This window comes from Sceloporus occidentalis, unplaced genomic scaffold (genome assembly GCF_023333645.1).
Source record: "Sceloporus occidentalis isolate IW3139 unplaced genomic scaffold, rSceOcc1.0.p SCAF_4, whole genome shotgun sequence".
NCBI lineage: Eukaryota > Metazoa > Chordata > Lepidosauria > Squamata > Phrynosomatidae > Sceloporus > Sceloporus occidentalis.
The window spans coordinates 84,713,629-84,735,240 of NW_028316984.1; the positions used below are offsets into that span (position 1 = coordinate 84,713,629).

At 41.5% G+C, this 21,612-nt stretch overlaps 1 protein-coding gene across 4 annotated transcripts; it reads right to left on the minus strand.

Annotated features, from left to right (window-relative positions):
* Positions 1-14: 14 nt before the first annotated feature.
* CBLIF (cobalamin binding intrinsic factor) lies at positions 15-21,513 on the minus strand. 4 transcript variants are annotated; one of them, XM_089520663.1, is made up of 9 exons: positions 21,409-21,513; positions 7,614-7,790; positions 5,366-5,509; positions 3,751-3,906; positions 2,683-2,864; positions 2,364-2,550; positions 1,204-1,348; positions 703-821; positions 15-260 (listed from the first exon to the last, which is right to left on the minus strand). In XM_089520663.1, the coding sequence occupies exons 1-9, from the start codon at positions 21,464-21,466 to the stop codon at positions 199-201; spliced, it is 1,230 nt and encodes a 409-aa protein (XP_089376789.1). In that variant the 5' UTR covers positions 21,467-21,513; the 3' UTR covers positions 15-198. The 4 variants fall into 4 exon arrangements, with proteins under 4 accessions (XP_089376789.1, XP_089376787.1, XP_089376790.1 ...); XM_089520661.1 differs by lacking the exon at positions 21,409-21,513 and adding an exon at positions 11,416-11,700; XM_089520664.1 differs by lacking the exon at positions 21,409-21,513 and adding an exon at positions 11,416-11,479 and having other exon boundaries at positions 7,614-7,955.
* Positions 21,514-21,612: the final 99 nt, after the last annotated feature.

The window sequence follows — 21,612 nt, forward strand, 5'->3', positions numbered from 1 at the left end:
GAAACATCTAACAATTCATTTATTGTTAAGTTTTTGGAACCTCAAGGTATCATACAGAAGGCACTAAGACCATATACTGTCACTTGCATCAACAGCCCTATCTGCTTGACCTGGGGTAAGGGGTATACTTGGTAGCTTGGTATGCTTGGCTGATACATCTTTGAACATTTGTCCTTTGTCCTATAAAGAGTTGGCTTCTCAATATTTGCTGTAGATGGCCACAATGTGCTCATTATCTGTAGGCTTGTAGCTGCCAACACCTGAAAAAATAAGATGTTGGAAACTGAGTGATATTCCACAGAATATATATTTTTTCTTAAGGGGAAATCTATGTAAATACAGATGCAAGAGGCAATTTTACTGTAGACAAGTGTCACTGTTCAGTTGACCAATGATCCCCTACACTGCAGCATGTATCAGTTTTATTTCACATGTGTGCTTAATGTGTGACTGAAGATCACAAATAGAAGGCTTACAACATTATAACAATTACAAAAACATACACTACACTTGATCTTAGCCAAAAGGCCAGGAAGGCTCTTATTCTCTTGTGACATATCTCATTAAGTCAAACAATAATAAATAAAGAAGAAACTGAGGTTAACCTCTCTATTTTGCATGTGAACATGTGCCTCTGTAATTATCAGCAGCCATTGTTAATCTCCCCTAGCTCAGAGATACACTTATTTGAAAGTATTATACCTAGGTCAAGTGGTTTTTTGCCACTGAGGAACTGCCAGTAAGTCTTCTCATTGGTGTCAGCTTGGATGTCATGGATTGAGACAACCATAGGACCCCAGGTGGTCTGTTCAGTTTGAAAGCTGTATAATTCAAATAATGCAAAATATACAGTATAAGAAGGGTGGTTAAAAAGGTAGATGAACTAAGAAGAAGGAGAAAAATATACTAATTCAAGTGTAGTGAGACTCAAAATCTAAAAAGAGAAGGAAAAAGAACAACATGGGGAAAGTGACATATAAAGATAGAAATAATTTAACATAATTTAAATATGATATCCAGGTTCCTCCAAACTATCATATGGGTTTAATGAATGGGGGATGCAAATTTCAATGGTTTCTTTATTTGATTTTTGTAACTTTTCAATAAATAAATAAGTGATCACATTTTGCATTCCCAGGATTCATAACACCCCAAAGAATTAGCACTATGTTCTTTGATTCACTACCACTCTCCATCATTTACCTGAATTCATTTGGTTTAGCACTCTGAGCTGTTTCCAAGACAGCAAGTAGTACGGAGCCCTTTGGCACCTCCACTGTTATGGAAAATGTGAACTTGGGTTCTCCCTGGTCCTTGATAATGGTGTACTGTACCTTAATGGTGGGAACTGTGCAAAAAGAAAAAAGTCAGGTGAGTTAACTCATTATGCCTCCCTCCTCATATTTAAGGGCTGTGCTGCACTTCCCCCAACTTTTTATATTGAGTGACTAACATGGCTGTGTGTTTAAGTGCCTTCAAGTTCCCTGTTGATTTATGGCAACTCCATAAATTTCATAGGTTTGTCTTAGCCAAGGAATCCTCAGAGGTGGTCCCTACCTGCATCTCATGTAAGTTGCAATCAGCCTTTTTTTCCACATGGAATGGTGCCATCAATATGAGATGGTGGCCAAATATGAAGAATACTCTGGGGTATTCTGTGCATTGTAGTCCAAAACAGTAACTTTCCTAAACTCTGTCTTGAATGGATCCATGGATCCTTTTATTAAAACCTGACTAAATGAAGCACAATGCTTGTTTTTGTTCACTTGTTGTTATTTTTAATCTGCTGGGTCTCTTTAGAAATCACTGCAAAAGCACTCATGTGGAAGAAATATTAGTTGGAAACAGTGTTATCACATGCCCAACTTCAGAAAGAAAGGTCTGCCTTTTGTAGCTGCTTGATTAGTACAGTATAAATTTATGAGGTTCATGGGAGTTTTTCTTCTTGGTATGAAACTGAGTCATCAGTGGAGAAAGATAAATATGTCACACAGCAGTTAAAAGTGTAGCACAAGGGTAGGTGTTATGTGGCCTTCCAGATGTTGGACTGCAACTCCAAGCATTTTTCACCGCTGGCTTTGTTAACTAAGCCTGATGGGAGTTGCAATTGAACAGCACCTGGAGGGTTTCAGGATTGCCACCCTTAGTGTAGGAGATCTGTCATGTGGAAGTAAAAACAGATGGCAACCCTGCTTAACTTTTTAATGTCAACTTTGAATGGCTCTGTTGGAAGACAGAAGACAGCTTTAGGGCTTGTCTATAAGATAAATCTTTAAAGCATCTTGTTCTTGCATTGCTTGAGAGAACAGAGGAATTGCCTGTCGTGCACTTTGAGAGAGAGTCTCATTAGGGCTCAGATGTACCTTTTTCTGGGGAACAAACTAGGCCCTGTATATCCAGGTATGTTTTGCCCACCAGAGAGGGCAGGATTTGAGAAGCGGCGCCAGGAGTATTAAAGGCTCCCAGATAAACCTCAAACAGCATTTTGTCAAGAGTGTTGGTACAGCTCCATGCCCCCACATTGTAGAACTCGGAAGTAACGCTGAGGGCCTGGAAAGTGGAAAGAAGCAATGGGGGTAAGCTTTTGTGAGAACGGATGGGTATAAGATGCACAGGGTGGAGGAGACAGACTTGAGGTTTGTTCCCTTCAGGGTGAGTGATCAAGTGTAAAGAGGCACATACCTGCATTGCTAGGCCAGTGCTATAGAGGTTACCAATGATGCCATTGCACTTCTGTTCATCAAGAATTTTTTTTGTGATGTAGCTCAAGGTATGCTGAATGATGCCCACAAGCTTGTTATTCTTAGCTGTCATTATTTCATTATACACGCAGGTCAGTGCCAAACTTGCCATGGCTGCAGTATCTGCAAATTGCAACTTGTCATCATTACCATTACCACCATTCCATGGTTTAGAGACAGACATCTGTACCCTTCAGATGTTTTTGGACTGCAGTTTCTACAATCTCTCACCATGGGTTATGCTGGTGGGATTTGCAGGCCAAGAACATTGGGAGAGTCACAATTATCCACCTTTACAGACAAGCAGGGGGATGAAAGAAGAGCATCACTTTCTGGTGCTTCATGTGGGAAGGGACAACACCATGGCCTCCAACACTTCACAAATGGAAACTTGAACATATATTGCCATGCAACATAGGGGAGAATAACAACCAACAGAGAAATAACAACAATTAAAACACACATGAATTCAAAATAACAAATAAGATGTACACATATTATAACAATACACGTTTAAAATTCATCATTTAAAATTTACAATTTAAAAACCATTTGGATAAGCTTGCTGGAAGGGATTGGTCTTTGCTGTTCTTTTAAATTCAGACAGTGTATTCAGCTGTTGAATTTCTTCCGGCAGGTCATTCCTCAGTCTAGGAGGCTGAAGAAAAAGTTCCCTGGCTGACTGTTGCCAACCTAGTCCTGGCTGACTGGAATGAATGTCCACCAGAGGACCTGAGTGTACAGGGCAGATTACAGTATATGGGAGGATGATACCAGGGGCAGAGGTCTGGATTTAGAACGGAGTATCCTGGGCCATCACATTCTCCAATCACCTATACAGTTGTCTAGGGCTCCAGTTCATCCCTCTCTCCCTTCCAAAGAGATAATAAAAAGATATAGGTTGTGGAAGTGTTTGTGAACTACGTAGGCTGCTCTGAGTGCTTTGAAGGAAGAGTAAGATCAAACTGTAACTTTAAATGAGGCATATAATCTGGTGTCATTCTCTTACCTACTGAGAAATGGCCCCCGATCTGGAAGTGATTAGACTCTGCAGCTTCAGCAAGGATTCCAACAGCCGTTTCAGCTTCTGAGCTGTCTACTACACACAAGGCCAGAACATCCAGTGCCAACTGGTAGTAGGTTGTCTTGGGGGCATGATGGACATCTGCAAAGCAACCAGGTATTACAGGTTCAAGATTCCCACCCTTAGTGTAGGAGATCTGTCAGGTCAAAGTAAAAAACAGATGGCAACCCTGCTTAACTTTATGGATTCCTCTCAATTATAATAGTGATAGTTAATGTCTTTACTTTGGAAGGAACAGGACCATTTCCAAACCACACTATGCCAGTGAAAGGCCAAAGATCCCAGTTTGAGTCCCAGGTGTCTCTAGTTAAAAGATCCTTAGAAAACTAAGAGGCTCTGGTGAGCATCTGCTGTTCAGTGTAGCTGGTACTAGTATAGAGGGAGATCGACCAATTACATGACAGTATAAGACCTTAGAAATGTTGCTCTTGGACTACTACTTTCAGAATCCCCCATCAGCGTGGGATCTGTAATAAAAAAGGAAACTTGCAATCTCTAGTCAAGTAGGTCACCATCAAATATATGTGAGTGTTGTGTACAAAGATACAGAACAGAGGAGCAGAACTGCTATGGAAGGGTATTTGCTGTGCCTAATTCAGATTGAGTTCAGAGGAAAGCAGTTCTGCCTGTTTGCGGCAGAAGGCAGCTGTGCACAATGGTGACTGGCTGTAACATGTGACTTTGGCGAACCATCCTACCCTGCCCTATCCTCAGTCTAGGAGCAATTTCACAACTATTTAAAACTATTTTATTATTCTTATAATAACAAGAGCACCTAAGGTACCAGTAAGTTTAAGTGAATAAATGCACATGCAGTGCTGGAAAAATAAAAAGTGGATAGCCTACCTGAAGAATGAAGAGAATGGGGAAGGTGGAGAACTGGATCAAACTTAAAACAGCAGATAAGAATGTCTGTCATTTGCTTTGGGAGGATGGGTGGGGGAAATGAGTGAGCTCACTTTTCTTGGAGAAAATATACTGCTTGCAACTCCTGTTTTCTTTTCTATGCAGCTTAGGACACCCTCTTCTTTTCCAAATGAGAGGAGAAATTACTAGCCACAATGGCTATGGATAACAGGTGCAAATTCCTGCAAATTCAGCCTGAGTGGCTTATGGGTCGCATTACAATATCTTGAACTGGCAAAATGGGTGCCAGCCTCATTCTATCCTGTGAGCAACAAGAATTTTGGGGAAACATTCTGTAGAAAGTACTCCTAAAGGATGTAGACATTTCACAGCCAAGCAACGGAGAACCATCCTTATAAGGGTGGGAAGAGAAGACTGAGCACCCAGCTGAAGTGTCAACTGCTTTGGTGGCTTCCATATCTGTGAGGCAGTAATTCTGCTTTGAATTTCAGTCCACACTTAAATGCAGCTACTAGTATCCTCCAACAAGTTCAAGCACATTAGATAGCTTCTTTGAAGTTTGGAGTAAAACCCAGACCTCCACTGACATGGAGCCACCAGCTACTCTAAGATTCATTCTTGACTCTTATAACTGGATGTAAGGAAGGAACACAATGCCCATTTGCCTTCTTACTGTAATAGTCAATCTCTTCCTTTGTTTTCTCCTCTAGAACTTGGACCAGGTTGATTCTCTTTTCCGGTGTAGTGACATTAGCAGGATTTTCACAGGATGACTGAAGAGCCAGGACATAAAGGGCCACTTTGCCAGATGTCATCTCTGCAGGAAGAGATGGGGCGGGGAGGCAGACATCACAAAAGTCCAAGCAAGCATATATTGTGACATTAGAAACATTAGAAACTATGAGAGAAATAATGAACCAAAATCCTGATAGTAGAGAAAGCTGCCAGTTTCTTAGCAGCCTATCTCCTCAATGCCTGGCTTGCAGGTGGTTCCTTGAAGCTAAAGGTGCAAATGTTGCCTTGGAAATCTGACTATAGCTTTCTGTCTGGACAGCAATGAAGAAAGCTTTCTCTGCTTTCCCCTGGTCACCAGCCAACAGGATAGTCTGCGGCTGGGTTAGAGCTGCCTTGTGACAAGTCATATTGTCATGTCATACAAAGCCACGGTTTATGCAAGCTATGGCTAGTTGATTTAGCCATGAGTTGTCTTGTAGATGATTGACCATTTTTTGGTCTTTTTCTCTCTCATACCATATCAGCTCCTTGGAAAATTGGCAACTTTTCAGAGCAGGGGGGGGGGTGGCAGGCATGGCAGCTGCTAGGAGAAAGGCTGCCACAGGAGTCACGATCCATTCATTTAATTTGGATTTCATCACTGTCTCAGCAAGGTTCCTGCACATTCTAATAGTTGCGCAACAGGATAACATTCAACAGATGAAGGTTCCTCTAGCATGGAGATAATGTTAGGGTAAAAGCTTCACTTACTGAATTTCTGCCTCTCATTCTAAGAAATTAAATGGTGCCTGCTTCAGAGAAACGTTGACTTTACTTATATACCTGTATATAAAACAAATTGCTATTTATTTATTTATTGCTTGGGGGGAGAATATTGAGAAAAAAGAGAAACCAATGACAAACAGTAACGCTCAAACCCCCTTATGATTAGGTTAGCTGTAAGATCAGGTTTTAGAAAGACTTTAATTTCTACCTGAGTTTCTTTTTTCAAGAAATGGAAGTAAAGTGACCTGGCTCTATAATGCCCATTTATTTCAATGAGCATTTCATTCCCATTTCATGCAACACTGCATACCCAGGCTATGGGTACCCACTATGATTTAAAGCAAATTGCTGTTTGGGTTATATAATCGTCGTTCTCATTTGAAACCAGTTCTGATCCTACTGTGATCTGTTTCAATCACGATGAAGTGAGGCAAATGCAAAAAAACCCCAAAACAACAACAACAACAAAACCCCAAAAAACCCCACTCTTTCCTTACACTAATTCTTTGGCATTTCTTTTGAGAAAAATCGATTCCAAAGCATGTTCAACAAGTGGGAGGGACTAATGGCAGAGGGATGTGTCCCTCCTCAGTTTTTGGTAGATCCACCATCCACCCCCCCAGCGCTGCCTTTGTGCTTGTGATGTACCTTATTTAACCTAATTAAATCCCATATATTGAATGTTAGGTACTAATTGTAAACAATGTATTGATTCTAAATTCTATCAAGCCATGTGGGAGGGGGGAGGGGGGAGTAAGGAATGGAGCATATGCAACATTGCTTGTATATATGTTAAAATAATTTAATGAAGACAATTAAAAAAAGATTTGATTCATTGATTTTGTAATTACAGTGTGCCTGCATCATACGCGGGTGAGCCTTACGCTGGAAAAATCCTGGCACAACCCGTAAGAAGTAATGGGGCGTGTGTCCATGGCACGCGCCACGCCCTGCGCCTAATGGGGCTCGAGCATCCACATTTTTTCCTTATGTGGGGGTGGGTGGGTCCGGAACGGATCCCCCATGTAAGGGAAGGGCCTACTGTACTTGCAATTAATTGGACAGCAAGCCAGGTGATCGGGCCAGTGGCAGCTCAGTGAGGCAAATAGTTGCAAAACCAATGAATCAAATCTTCTATCAATTTTTTAAAAAAATATAGTTCCCAAGCTAGGCTTCCGCTTACGTCACTGATGATGCGCAGATGATTGACATGATTTTGAAGTGGCACAAACTAGTGGGGATGACAATTGTGCCAAAAAAGAAGCGATTACAAGGGGATAATGAAAAGATCCGCTTTCATAGTGGGAATGACAGACCTTTTGGAATCGTTCCACCAAGACAATTAAGGCGAACTGCAAATCGGTTTAAATGTAAGTGGGAATAGGGCTCCAGAAAAACACCTCTCCTTTCAGATATCCTACCTTTTGCAGCTGTGTCTTGGAGCTGCTGCAGGAGTAGCCTTCTCACACTGATATCTTGGTTCTTTGCCAGGTTCAAAGCAATCAGGATGCTGGGATCAGGTGAATACAGCAGATTGGCATAGTCCACCATTTGCTTTTCCAGGCTTCTGACCAAATGTTGCTTGTCATCAGGGACGGCTGGAATGGAGGAAAGCAGAGGCTTGTTAAGAAATAGCACCCATACCTAAAGTACTTACCTGAATTTTCAATAGGTCTGGCGTTTGACTTGGGTCAGGGGTGAGGAGCCTTTAGGTTTGCATGGCCTGCTTTATTACCAGCACCCCCCGATTCAATTGCTGCAGCCTGGGGTAAAAGAAGAGTTCAAGAATTCTGTGCTCAGGAAGGTGTTCTGAGTAGCAATAAAATAAATAAATAAACAAATACATACATACATACATACATACATACATACAAAAACTAAATGGAGCTCACAGTCCCTCCAACCAAAAAGCAGAATGCTGATATATACCAGCACATATTTACACCAGCATAGTGATCCTTGATCCCAAAGCCAATGGCCATGGCTCTCCACTCACTATCAAAACCAAGAGAGAGAGAGAGAGAGAGAGAGTTGTATGTGTTCTTGCATGTGCTTATGAAATGATTGGGTGCACTAATAACCTTACTTATGCAATGTCTGAGAAAGTTTGTGCAACTGTTTTTATAATAGTGAGAAGTCCCAGCAGGATTTCATCAGTGTTGTCTTTTGGAGGGGGACGGGGGGAGGAGACGCAGTTATTGCTGCTGCTGTTGTTCAACTGTCAAGAGTCAGACATCACAGTCAACCCCAGTAAAAGCCACCACTACTATTTATTCACTCTGTCTAGCATTCTGTTAGTGCTATATGCATGTGTAAGTCACCCTATGTGTGCAGGGTGAATCTTAAACAAATAAATAAATAGTTCATTACACTTAAAAACACCAGACAAACAAATTTAAACAACAAACACACACATATATAGAACAAAATACTAAAAAAACTGACAACAACCATGCAAAAAGTATACATAACAATGATCTTAATTTAACTTTACCCATCACAAACTTGATTTTAGATATACTTTTCAATTACATCTTAATACTTCTGCTTCTTTATCTGTTCTGTTCGGTGCTTTGTTATTTATAATTTTCTCAACAATTCATATATATCTTGATCTCAAGGTATCTGTGTTAATACACATATTTACCAATTAGTCTCAATAGGTTTTTTCCTTGTCCTTAAATCTATCTCAATCCTTTACACACACACACAGAGAGAGAGAGAGAGAGAGAGAGGTGTCTATATATATCTTATCTCTTAGTGTTTCTCAAAGTTTCTTCTACCCTTGTTAAAAAAAAATCCAGAGTTTACAGACATTAAGAAGCAGAGCCCTCCCTCCAGTCCATCTGCCTTGGTCGAGGCCTCAGAGGGAGAGAAGAACCACTGGACTTCATCCCCTTCCCCACCACCATTCCCTTCTCCTTTTGTGTTGTGTCTTTTAGATTGTAAGCCTGAGGGCAGGGAACCGTCTAATTAAAAATAATAATTCTTCTCCTCATGTTTTTATTTACCAGAGAATAATGTGGAAACTTTTCAGATCAAAACTTTCTGCAGAGTTTTTCTTCAATTAAGTATGGTACAGGTTGAGTCTCTCTTATTTAAAATGCTTGGGATGAGAAGTGTTTTGGATTTCAGAGTTTTTTCAGATTTTGGAGTATTTGCACATACATAGTGAGATAGCTTGGAGATGGGACCCACGTGTAAACATGAAATTGATTCATGTTTCGATACACCTTATACACATAGCCTGAAGGTAATTTTATACACAATATGTTTAATTATCTTGTGCAATTAACAAGTCTGTGTACATTTAACCATCAGAAAGGAAAGGTGCCATTATCTCAACCACCTCATGGACAACTTTGGATTTTGCAATATTTTGAATTTGAATTCCAGAGATCTGGATATAAGAAAGCCTAAACCTATATGAATTTACATTTTGTGATGTTGATATGTATGTGTTGCCTTTTAAATTCTTTGTATAGTTCTCTTAAGAAGTCCTTAAACTACTTATGGCACTAGACATTTAAATTATTTAACATACTTATCAGCTTACTCAGATGAGTCCCTTTTTTTATTAAATGCTCTCTGGTTTTTGTTTTCCCTTTTTTCTGCCCAGTGATACTAGTCATATATTAAAAGATGGTGTAATATTTACTGTACTAGTCTCTAGAAGGATTATGAGTTTGTTTGAGAGTACTGTTGCATGGTATATTGTTTGAATGTTGGACTAGGTGTCAAGGAGACTAGGATACACATTTCCAGGGCTTAGCCATGGAAACTCACTGGATCACTTTGGACATCTTATACTTTCTCAGTCTCAGAGGAAGGCAGTGGCAAACCTAAACAAATGTTGCCAAGAAGACCCCATGGCAGGGTTGCCATAGATCAGAGTTGACCTGAAGTTACATAATAGGGACTATGATCTCTGAGGATATATGTGCTGGTTGGCAGTCTGATTCACATCAACAGCAAGTGTAGTGACTGGTTTCTGGACTAGGCTAGTTCAAGTTTACTATCTTACAGAGACTACTTGGTTGAATGTTTCTGTCCTGCACTTAGAAATCAAGTGTGTCAGGGGAAAATCTAAACAATGTCTCATCTTCATAATATAGTTTCTAACATAATATTAAATGTGAATATCGTATTAATGTTATTATATTTTAAAGTAATAGAGAAGTGAAATTCCACTACACGTGTGGCCATTCACAATATTAATGGGCCTATATTGTTTTAGACTCTTAAAATGATTCAAGTCCATAAAAAAGGTGTATCATGGCCTTAGAGTAGTTGGTTTTTCAACTGTGTTTCTTGGTGACGGCACTTCTTACAAATACAAAGAAATCATGGTTGCTAATGTTTGATGAACAGCTCTTGGCAGGCCATGCGCACTGCTCCATTTTCCACTTGTATCAGAAGTTTCAACAGGGTATAATTATTTTTTAAAAAATAATAAATTTATTATCAAAAACATTTACATCTTTTAACATACATATTTTCATATATATATACACACACACACATACATTCACATACATAAAACAATGTTTTAAAAATATATCACATTAAATTTCATCAGTAATCTTTCTGTATATTACATATTTCAGATTTTCTCCCTTTTCCAGCAAATATATGAAATTGCTTATAGCCTATGCTCTGTTTATTTTGACAAACAATACAGCCACCTAGGCTCTAGTGCTGAAGCACATGCATGCCGCACATATGCAAAGTTAAAAAGACACCACTGCAAGACTGTCAGCTAGAGCTGCACATATCTTTGTTCTGCATGTGATATCTGTGAAAACTAATTGGTGCTTATTTTATTGTTCTTCTCCTGCTAGGCAGCGCTTGGCTATAGATCACTGCAAGACATGGCTGAGAAACATATGGCCCTTCAACTGTTGTTGGAGTCCAGTTCCTATTAGCTCTAGCTAGCATGGCCAGTGGTGAATAATATCAACATCTTGTAGCATGAAAGTTCTCTACTATTAGTGCTCAAGGGCAAGAGGTGCAAATAGCCACTTCCCATGTCACCATCATCACTATCTTGTCAGACAGGAAGTAGGGCAGGGGGTGGCAGGGGACCTAGGCGCATCCCCCTTGCCAGTAGAACAACCTGTTCCGCACCTTTTGGCATAAAAGTTATGGGACCAACCCCTAAATCCTATTCTTATTCAATTGGGTTATGCCAGGTGACACATCTAGATAACTTTAAATACTCACTGCAAGTCTCGGAAAAGCTGGAAGCAGCACTGGTCAACCTGGAGAACAGGTACAGAAAGGTAAGTGCTGAGAGGAACATTCTGAACTGCTGTGTCTTTTCTCTCTTTGGGATGACCCTCCTTTGATCCCTCAGAGAATATCAGGCTGTGGAGGTCAGAAAGGCTGCTTGGATTTCCTTTATATAGCTATTAGTCCAGCTCTGGTTCTCTCTCTACCACCTTTTCACTTCTCAGTTGCCACCTGGCAGTATTGACTTTACTTATCTTAGTTTCCACAGAACCAGCCCTCAAAGGTTTTTGCAAGGTGATGCCAGGGAACAAAGACTTTCTGTTAAAGGGATGAGTGAATATTATTGAAATGGAGGGGGGGGGAGTTGTGCACAGTCTATGGGAAAATAGATGCTTGTTAGTAAGGTATTTGCTTGTAATGTGTGTGACATGCTTTGCACAGACCAGCAGGCATTCAACGGAAGAAGTATCTTGGTGGTGGTTAGAATTAACCACACAATTGAACAAGAATATGTTATGGTACAAAGATTCACACCTTCAGAGATAATGCCACTATACATTTCTTTTGTGGCAAAATGGATTGTCTGATCTTCAAAATAAAGTGAGAGCATCATTGGGGTAAATATAGTAGGACAACAACTGGATAATGTCATGAAGGTAGTACTAGATATCCCACAAAAAGAGTGGACCAAGCACAGTGTTTGATAAATGAAGCTGCATCTGGAAGTTGAAAATATCCTTAGACCAACTTTACACAGAACACTGTGTTGTCACTGCTCTGTTGCTGGAAACATGTATGAGCTCACACACATTCTGAAGATGTACATGTACTTTGAGAATGACACCTGCACATCTTACACTCCCATCCCTCCTTTCCCTCCACCTCATGCTGCCACATTTCCTTTCTCTTGCAACCTACACTCACCTGCTGCCCCCTCCTACCTTCCCTCAGGTTGCTTCACCTTGCTTTTGTGCCATGCTTCCCTCTCTTGTAGTTGCAACTCCACCTTCCCCATACACTCCATGCCGCTGTCTGCCCACCTTTTAAAGAAGGAGCAGCAGCAGTTGCACAAAGCTTCCAGTGCTGCTTGAAACGGAGGGCAGGTAAACAGACAGTGGAGGTAGTAATGCCACAAGACAAGGAGATAAAGCAAGGTGGGAATTAGGTGATAGCAGGGGCAGAGAGGGAGAGAGACAAGGTGTTGGTGAGAGAAAGTCATAAGAATGTTGTTCTTGTTGTGTGGTTTCAAGTTCTTTCCTACTTAGGGTGTCCCTAAGGCATGCCTATCATGAGGTCTGCTTGGGAAGGGGATTTGCCAGTGCCATTATTAGGCGTCATTATTCAGAGACAGTAAGGCTGAGAGAGTGTGCCTTGCCCAGTGAGTTTCTGTAACTGACCAGGGATTCGAACACTGATCTCCAGGGTCCCAGTCCAGCACCCAAACCACTACACCACACTGTCTCTGAATAATGGTGTCTAATAATGGGAATAGCTCTCCTATATGTGGCAGTGGGAGAATACTAACTGCCCCTCTTAAAACATAATAAAACATTCATTATTTGATAAAAAATATAATATATGGCTACATCAAGCAAGTCAGTGAGATACTGAAAATTATTTATACTCAGGTCACATATTGACTGTGGTCACATTCCCTTGGTCGCTTTAACTTCCTCTTATGTTTGAATGCCTAAATTGTCTCTCTAAGAGCTTGACAGAATTTTTAAGTGACTGCAATGGTAGCAATTTGGGAGAGTGAAGGAAAATTTCATTTTGACACCTCCCTAAGTACATTCCTGCTAAGTAATCATCCCTATATATTTTTTGAAAGTGCAGCTGGTGATGGTGATGATACCCCAAGCCTTCAAAGTTTGATTGTGAACAACAACAAAAACAAGAGGTTATTATTTGTTATATGGAAAATGAAGGGGAAAAAAGAGTCAAAATGAGCTGGAAAGGCAGGACAATCTCCACCACCATTTAAAATCTCATCTTAGACCTCATTCACACTATGATTTACACCAATTTGCAGATTGGCTTAAAGCAGTTTATATGTGCCTTGTTCACACTTGAACTGATTACAGTTTTCAGTGTTCAGTCTGAATCGGGGTGAATCGGTGCAATTCCAAAGTAATTGGTTCTTTTGAAAAACAGATCTTTTGCCATTTCTTTTGGAAAGAACTAAATAAAAATTATTAAGATAATAGGATATTTAAGTGAAGACATCAATAGTATTAACAATAGTATTTATGTATCAATATATGGAATAGAAGATTCAATTAAAGAAATAGTAAGAAACATTTTGTAAGGAAACGTAAGAGAATTTAAAGGAAAGTCATAATAAGTGATATATTATACATATTCAGTTTAAAGGATGGGAAGGTTGTTTTTAAAGGTTTTTCTTTTTCTTTTTTCTTCCTTTTTGTTTTTGCTTCAAATTTTGTGTGTATTTAAGTGTAACTTACTTTGGCCTGTTACAGACAGCCAAAATAAAGCTGCTTCAAGTCACAGTGGAGGTGTGGTGTTTCAATGATGCATGTGTCCTAAGAGTCCAGAAGTCACACCAAAGCCACGCTCCAGGCTGGAGCGTGGCTTTGGTGTGACTTCTGGACTCTTAGGACACATGCATCATTGAAACACCATACCTCCACTGTGACTTGAAGCAGCTTTATTTTGGCTGTCTGTAACAGGCCTGAGTAATTTTTGATTGGGTATTTTTTTATTTTTTGTGTGTTTTGTTTTCCGTTTTGTGTTGTATATACTTGTATGACATTTTAATAATATTTAAAAAAAAAAAAAAAAGGAAAGAACTGGGTTGCATCATGCTGAACAAGTGTGAATGCGTTACCAGTCACATTCAGGGCACACTGGAGGGGAGGGACAATGGGCAGAGATGGTGGACAGAGGGGTGGTACTCATCTTGCCACAGGTTTTGGCAAACTGCCATCCCCCCGCCCCCTTGGCGCTGCCATAGGGCTGTTGGGGGGGCATGCTGCAGTCTTTTTAAAAAATTTTTTTTACAGTTTCTGCAAACTGTCGCATTTGTGTGGGTTCATGGAAGGGAATCATGGGTGCCATGGTGGGAATTTTCCCCTGGGGTGCATGGCTGCCATTGGGGGTTGGAGGGGGTTGAAGAGTCAGTTGGGGGAGGGGAGCCAAAGATAAAAAGAGCTAAGGCGCTGGACAGACGGGCCCTACAGGGCGCCGTCATTACATGCGAGGGTCAGCGCTTCCAGATGTGACTCGCCCCTCGCATGTAACGAGGGTGTCAAAATGACGGCGCCCTGTACATATGGGTGCCGCCATTTTGACGTGATGGACGCCTAGCGTGTGCATGTCCTGGCGCCTTTGTGACGCCACAAGTGCGCCTTGCGGCATCACAACCGTGCCGCAAATAGATTCTTTTTGCTGTGTGAGGGAGCCGCACGGTTTGTCCGCTGCAGCTCCCTTGCACAGCAAACTAGGGCGGCGGGAGACAGCCCTTTTTGGGCGGTCTGTATCCTGCCTAAGGCAGGGAGGAAGATAAAGTGTGTGTGTGTGTGCATGCAACTGGACTAGGGAAAGTGGGAAGGAAGGTGTGTGTGTGTTTATGACTGGATCAGCTGTTGCTCCCATATAAATAAAATTGTCTGATTCTAGCAGTCCATTCTCAGGCACAGAGGGAAAGTGACAAGGAGGAGTATGTGCATCTTACACACACACACACACATACATGAACACATACACATAGAGAGGGCCATGGACATAGCAACAGCTGATGCATGTGGCCACACCTCCAAGTGCTTGCGTCACCAAAACATGCCCATGTGCATCATATGATTGACATTTTAAAAAAAGAACCGGAATGGATCGATCGCGCCCAATATTGAAAATCCATTTTGTAGTGGTGCAAATGTAAGCGTGCACATGAATTGTGTTAAATGGAAATGAATTCATTCGGTAAGGGAAAACACAGTGTGAACTTTGTATTGGTTTGAATCGATTCCACGATCCCGATTTGATGCAAATCAAAAACCAGGTTTTTTGCAAGTGTGAATGATCCCTTATAGGCTTTAAAGAGGACAATAGGAAGGAAGGCTTAAATATAAAATAATGATTCTCTGTCTAGATTTAAAAACTTCAACAGATGACCTGGAAGGAATGCATAGGCTAGTTTTAAACAAATGCACACAGACTGGCATAGAGATATTATTGTAAGATTTGCCTGTTCTGCAGAAAAATCAACAATGTACCACACAGTGAGTCAAATACATGTACCAAGGCGATAAGGTGGAAGTATTTCAAGACCTTGCACCAGTGATGATAAAAAAGAGAAAGAAATGGAAATTCTATATTGTACTGAAGCACGTAAGAGATAAAGGAATTAACTAAACATGGGGATTTCCCTTCAAATAGATTGTTTAGTTTAGTTTATTTGGACCAATAAAACCAATGTGCCAACTGCACCCATTCCTAGGGGGCCATGGTGACATATACCTTGTTAGGATTATTTTAATATGCTTTATGTCAGGCTGCCTTTGAAGAAGGTTTGGAAATTTCATCTGGTCTAAAAAGCTGCAGCCAGCCAGACTGTTAATGGAGGGGTCGTTCAGACATTTTTTTTGTTTTTTTAGCAGAACGATGCGAATAACCTCACTCACATATTCCAGATTTATTATTCACACTAGAAACCTGCACTCTCTGCAAGCCACATTTTTGCGAGTTTGGTTGCTCACACATGTCAGCGCCCTTCCCTTGTCCCCATACCCAATGGCACTCCTCAGCTGGGCAGAGTCTCCTCATCCCGCCACTCAAGGAGGTTAGCATGCCTTTTACTCTCCCCCCCTTTTCATCTCTCTTTTCCTCTTTTTACCCCTCCTAGGGGTTGTTCCCACTAGGTGAAACCCCGCGTTCTGAATCGAATCCAAGGAGTGGCGTTCCTATTAGGATCCGATTTAAACCTAGAACGGTTCTAGAGCAACCCGCAATCGTCCCCACTACAAATCGAATCGTAGAGCGGGATAAAAATTTAAATCGAATTTTCCTCATTTAACGCGTGTTAAAAAAACACTAGGGTCCGACCTACGTTTTTCCCTTGATTCGAGTTAGGAACCGGAGTATTTAAATAGGAACGACAGCCTTTGAATCGTGTTAGATGGATGGGAGGAGCGGACTGCGATGGGGCTGGCCTTGGGGGAGTTGCCCTTTCTGTCCCCATCCGTCGTGGCTGTGGCCATTTTTGCTTCCCACACCCCTTTGTCTGCTGTGGTCTTTCAATAAGAGGTAGATTGCAACCTCCCCTCTGTGTGGGGAGAGCCCATTTCTAACGGAGGAGAGGCAGGAAGGGAAGGCTCCTCTCGAAGAGGCATTCCCTGCCCGCTTGGGCTCTGATCTCGCCCAGACAGGGAAGGGAAGGCTCCTCGCGAGGAGGCATCTGATCTCGCCCAGGCAAGGAAGGGCTCTGATCAATGGGGGGGGGGGGGGGATAGAGCCTTTCTCCCTCCATTTCTCAAATGGAATCTGCCTTCTCCTCCAACCCTGGAAAGAGAATCTTTGGGAAGAGTGCTCCCTCCCTGCTTTTCCAGCAGCCTCCTTCATTGATCTCTGGGCTCTCTGAAGGGATTCTCCCTGGCTGTCTTGGGAGACATGAAGAGGGGATGCTGTCATGGAAAACCTATCCCATAGTTCCTCTGGAAAGAGCTTGGGTTTCCTAAATTCGCTTTGCCAGAAGCCTCCCCCATTGATCTCTGTGCTCTTTGAAGGGATTCTCCCTGGCTGTCTTTTGGGAGACATGAAGAGGGGATGCTGTCATGGAAAACCTATCCCATAGTTCCTCTGGAAAGAGCTTGGGTTTCCTAAATTCGCTTTCCTAAATTCGCTAAATTCACAAACAGTCAATGAAATGGAAACGATGCCAAAAGATAAATCGCTTCCAAATATTCCGGATTAACGTTACGTCATTCTGACGTACTATTGATTGACAGCTCCAAATAAGGTATGGAGGAGAAGAATCGCTTTATTTAAACACCGATTTCATGCCAAGTAGGAACGCTTGCAGGTAAAAACTTCGATTTAAATAACCAGATGGGAACGATGAACAAAGCGATTCGGATAGCGAGATAAGAACAGTGTTATTTTGAATCGATTTTATTAAAAACGTTGTATTTTAAATCGTTTCAAATCTTAAGTGGGAACAACCCCCTAGTTTCAGCAGTGGCTGTTTTGTTGAGAAAGGGGTGGCATTTTCTCAACCGCGGGGCTGTCGAAGATGTGAATTCGAAACAATTTAAGGCGGTTATTCACATTGCCAACGATGTGAAACTTTAAAAAAAATGGAACCCTCCCCTTCGATATCAATTATTCCCTGGGTAAGTGGTTTTTTTGGCAGCCTCCCCCCACCCCCACCCCTTAATTGGGTGCATTTGGGATGCATGTGAACAACAGAGAGCCTTATCACATTATTAAACAAAACTGACAGGCAAACAAAAAGATGCATTTCCCCCCCTCCTTCTGTATGACGTTCTTCACTTTCATAGTCTTCCAGCTGTAAAATTGTGGGAGAGTGTCATAAAAGTGTTCAGTTTGCCAGAGGTGGTTACAGGAGCACATAGCTCACTTGTTACAACAGCTCCACTTTCTGCCAGTCTCTTTCCAATTGTAATTCAGAGTGCTCGAGCTCTAAGAACTTTGGAAAGGCATTTCCCTTGACTCCACCACCTTTATAGAAACGTTAATGGGAATATCAAAGAGGGCATCTTCTGTGGTTGCTTCCAGACTCTGATATTCCTTTCCGACGGAGAGGAGGTTGGCTCCCACTTCACTGTTCCTTCATAAACTGGTGAAAATCTTCCTATTCCATCATGTGAGGATTTTTTTTTAAGTGTGCTGGGAGGCAGCATGGCATAGTGGTTTGAGTGCTGGACTACAACTCTGGAAACCAAGGTTCAGTTCCCTGCTCATCCATGAAACCCACTGGGTGACTCAGAAAGCCCCCCATGATAGGTTCTCCTTAGGGCCACCATAAGTTGGAAAAATGATTTGCAGACACACAATAACAACAAAACAGAGACTGGATTTCCTGTATGGCAGGGGATGGACCTCATGGCCCTTACATTCCCTTCCAAAATAATTCTTACAGTTCTGTGACTTGTTTATTTTTATTCATTACAGGAAAAAAGGCCAAGGACAGAGATGAATCAAGACTAGAGGGTCACTGGGCATGTGGAAGCAAAGCAACACCCTCAACCTGAGATAAGCCCTAGAGTACCTGGTCTAGCGGTATCTTAAAGGCACAGCTTGGTCTGGTATGGGAGAAGGTCACCATGAGTTACCGCTCCAGGTTACACCAGCCCTACACAACTGAACACAAAGCAAATATTATTACTTCCGCTGAATAACTACAAGACTTTTGCAAATGACTAAAGGCTGACATGTCCAGGGTACCCAAAACACAAGAGAGAGAGAAAATACAAGAGAAGAAAGAAAAGACCTTGGAAGAGATACAACACCAGATGGCAAAATAAAACATACAGTGGTCTGATTGACAACTCCACCATTTGAACCAAGAACACTATCCTACTTCATTTCCTTCCTTCCTTCCTGCTTTATCTTTTATTAGCTAGAAAAAAAGAGATGTAACTAAATCTTTATACTTAGTGCTAGTTAATTGCATTGAAAATGGAGAAACCACTTAATAACATAATTTCATTGCTAATTCATATGCATATGCTAAATAAGTATTTCATAGTAGTTGCACTGAATAAAGAGATGGGGGAAGAAAGGATTCAGACTCAAGAGCAAATTGCTCTTGGCTTCTTAGGAAGTCCCAAAATGAAACAGCTCCTTTGGGAGAAATGGAAGTCTCTCCATCTTCTGTTAGGCAAGATGGAAAGGGTGGGGAAAGAGGTGAAAAAAGGGGGTGGGGTTGAGGTGATAATGAAAGGGAAGAGAGGGAGGGACCTTGAGTATTGTGGCACAATTTATATAGGTTCATGGATGATGAAGGGACTGCAGCAGAGACCTGCTGCAACAGCTGTGCTATGTTTATCTTCTTGCCTGAGGATGTGGGCAAAAAGTCTGCCATCTTAAAACACTGCAACTTATCAGAGATGAAGCTTTTCTGAACACAGTAGAGAAAACTCTCATCAGAAGTTGCTGTAGGTAAGTTGTTGGTCCTCATAGACCATATATCATGCCTAGGACTAAGATGTCCCACATATAGTAGCAAGGGCTTGCTGCTATGAGGACCAACAACTTACCTACAGCGACGGGATGTGCCCATATACCATATGAGATACCTTACAAGGCTGTTATATTAGTTTTATATGACCACTGAGGAAGACGCTTCAGTTGAAATGCGTTTGGTCTATGTTTTGTATCTTTCAACTGTAATGGACACACTGTGTTATCCCTCTTAATTTGGTCTTTATTGTGCACTCCCTAATCGAATGGATATACTATGTCAACTCTTTCAATTCCATTCTGAGAGGCACAAAGGAACTGGTATTTCGTGTGCTTAATACCTTCTCATGGGATTTGCAGTTTCCCAGCCCAGTACTGACTGGTCATTTTAGCTTTGTGTGTGTTAGGGCGTGGCTCACAGGCCAGAACAAGCCTTTTTATATTCAGTATATCATATACTCTTTACTTTGCAAATCTTTTTAAAAAAAATACCTTTGTAGCATTTGAGTGCAACACATTGTCTTAATAAAATTGCTGAGTGTTCTTTGTTCATCCCCCCTAAACTGTTTGTCCATCTGTTTGTTTCAGTTTAGGGCATCACCTCCCAGTTTTCTTCCCCTGATCCACATAGGAACAAATGATACCACAACATACAGACTTCAATATATACCAGGGAACTATGAAGCTCTGGGCAGGAAGCTGAAGGTCCTTGGCTAGAAATTATGATTTCATTACTCCTTCCTCTTAAAGGTCATAGCCCAGGATGAGAGGGAAGAATACTGGCAGTGAACTGCTGGCTTCACAGATGGTGTCGTCAGGAAAAGAAGTGAAAGAATAAATAAATAAAAGTTTGGCTTCTTCTATCATTGTCCGTGCTTTTATGAGGAAGGGCTTGTGGCAAGAGACTGGCTGTACCTCATGGCTATTGGCCAGAATCTATTTGCTAAGAGAGGTACAAATCTGATCAGGGGGGCTTTAAACTGAGCTATGAAGAGAAGGGAGAAAGTGTTACAGGGGATACAGAAATAGCAAGCACTCAGGAACAAGCAAGTGGGAGGCTGTTTGAAGATTAGGAAGATGGGCACATGAGAGGTATACAAAGGGTTAGAGATGGGTCTGACAAATTAGCCAGACATAAGTTTAACCTGTGTTATTCATAGCTGCTTCATCATAGCAAATATTAACAGCTGAAGCTGTTCAGGGCATGGAGAGATAAGTGTTTTCCCCTGCTGGTTACTGCAGCTGTTAAAGGCAGTAGGAAAGAACCAGTTCAAAAGCTGACAACCTGATTGAACAGGAGATGAAACTGTGCAAAACTGAGAAGAGGAGCTATACAGGCCACTGACAAGGAGACAGATATTTTAAGAACTATGAAGCAGTTCTTAGGGAGCCCCATACAGAAGCCAATGTGGCATAGCAGTGTTGGACTGTGACTCTGGAGACAGTGGTTTAATTCTCAGCTTGACCATGGAATCCAGTGGGTGACCTTGGGCAAGTCACATGCTCTCAGCCTCAGGGGAAGACAAAAACCCCATGATAGGGCCACCATAATCCAGAAACGACTTGAAGGCTCACAACACATGAACACACACACATAGAGGAGGTGGATAAGGGTGAAGTCATCGTAGGCAGATTTCTGATATTTTGAGACAATATATAGAGTCATAAATTGGGAATAGACCCCAAGAGCTATCAAGTGCAACTTGAACCCAGCACAGGAATGCATAGCTTTTACTTAAAATAAACAAAATTTGGTAAGGTACATTTTCTATGATGGCAAAGAACTAGAACTGAACTGGGTATACTTATGCTTTTTCTACTCACCACATTGAAGGCAGCTTTGGATGAGAAGCAGGAACGTAAATCCCAACAGAGACCTCATCTTTATTCAGATGCTGTTCTTGCCTCTTGTTTGCTCTTCAGATGTCCAAGAAGGATGGGAGCAGCAAAGCCAAGCACTTGACAAGGTTAAGAGAGATAGGGATAAGGGGCACCTCCCTTGCCCTGTTCCTTCCTCATAGTTGCTAT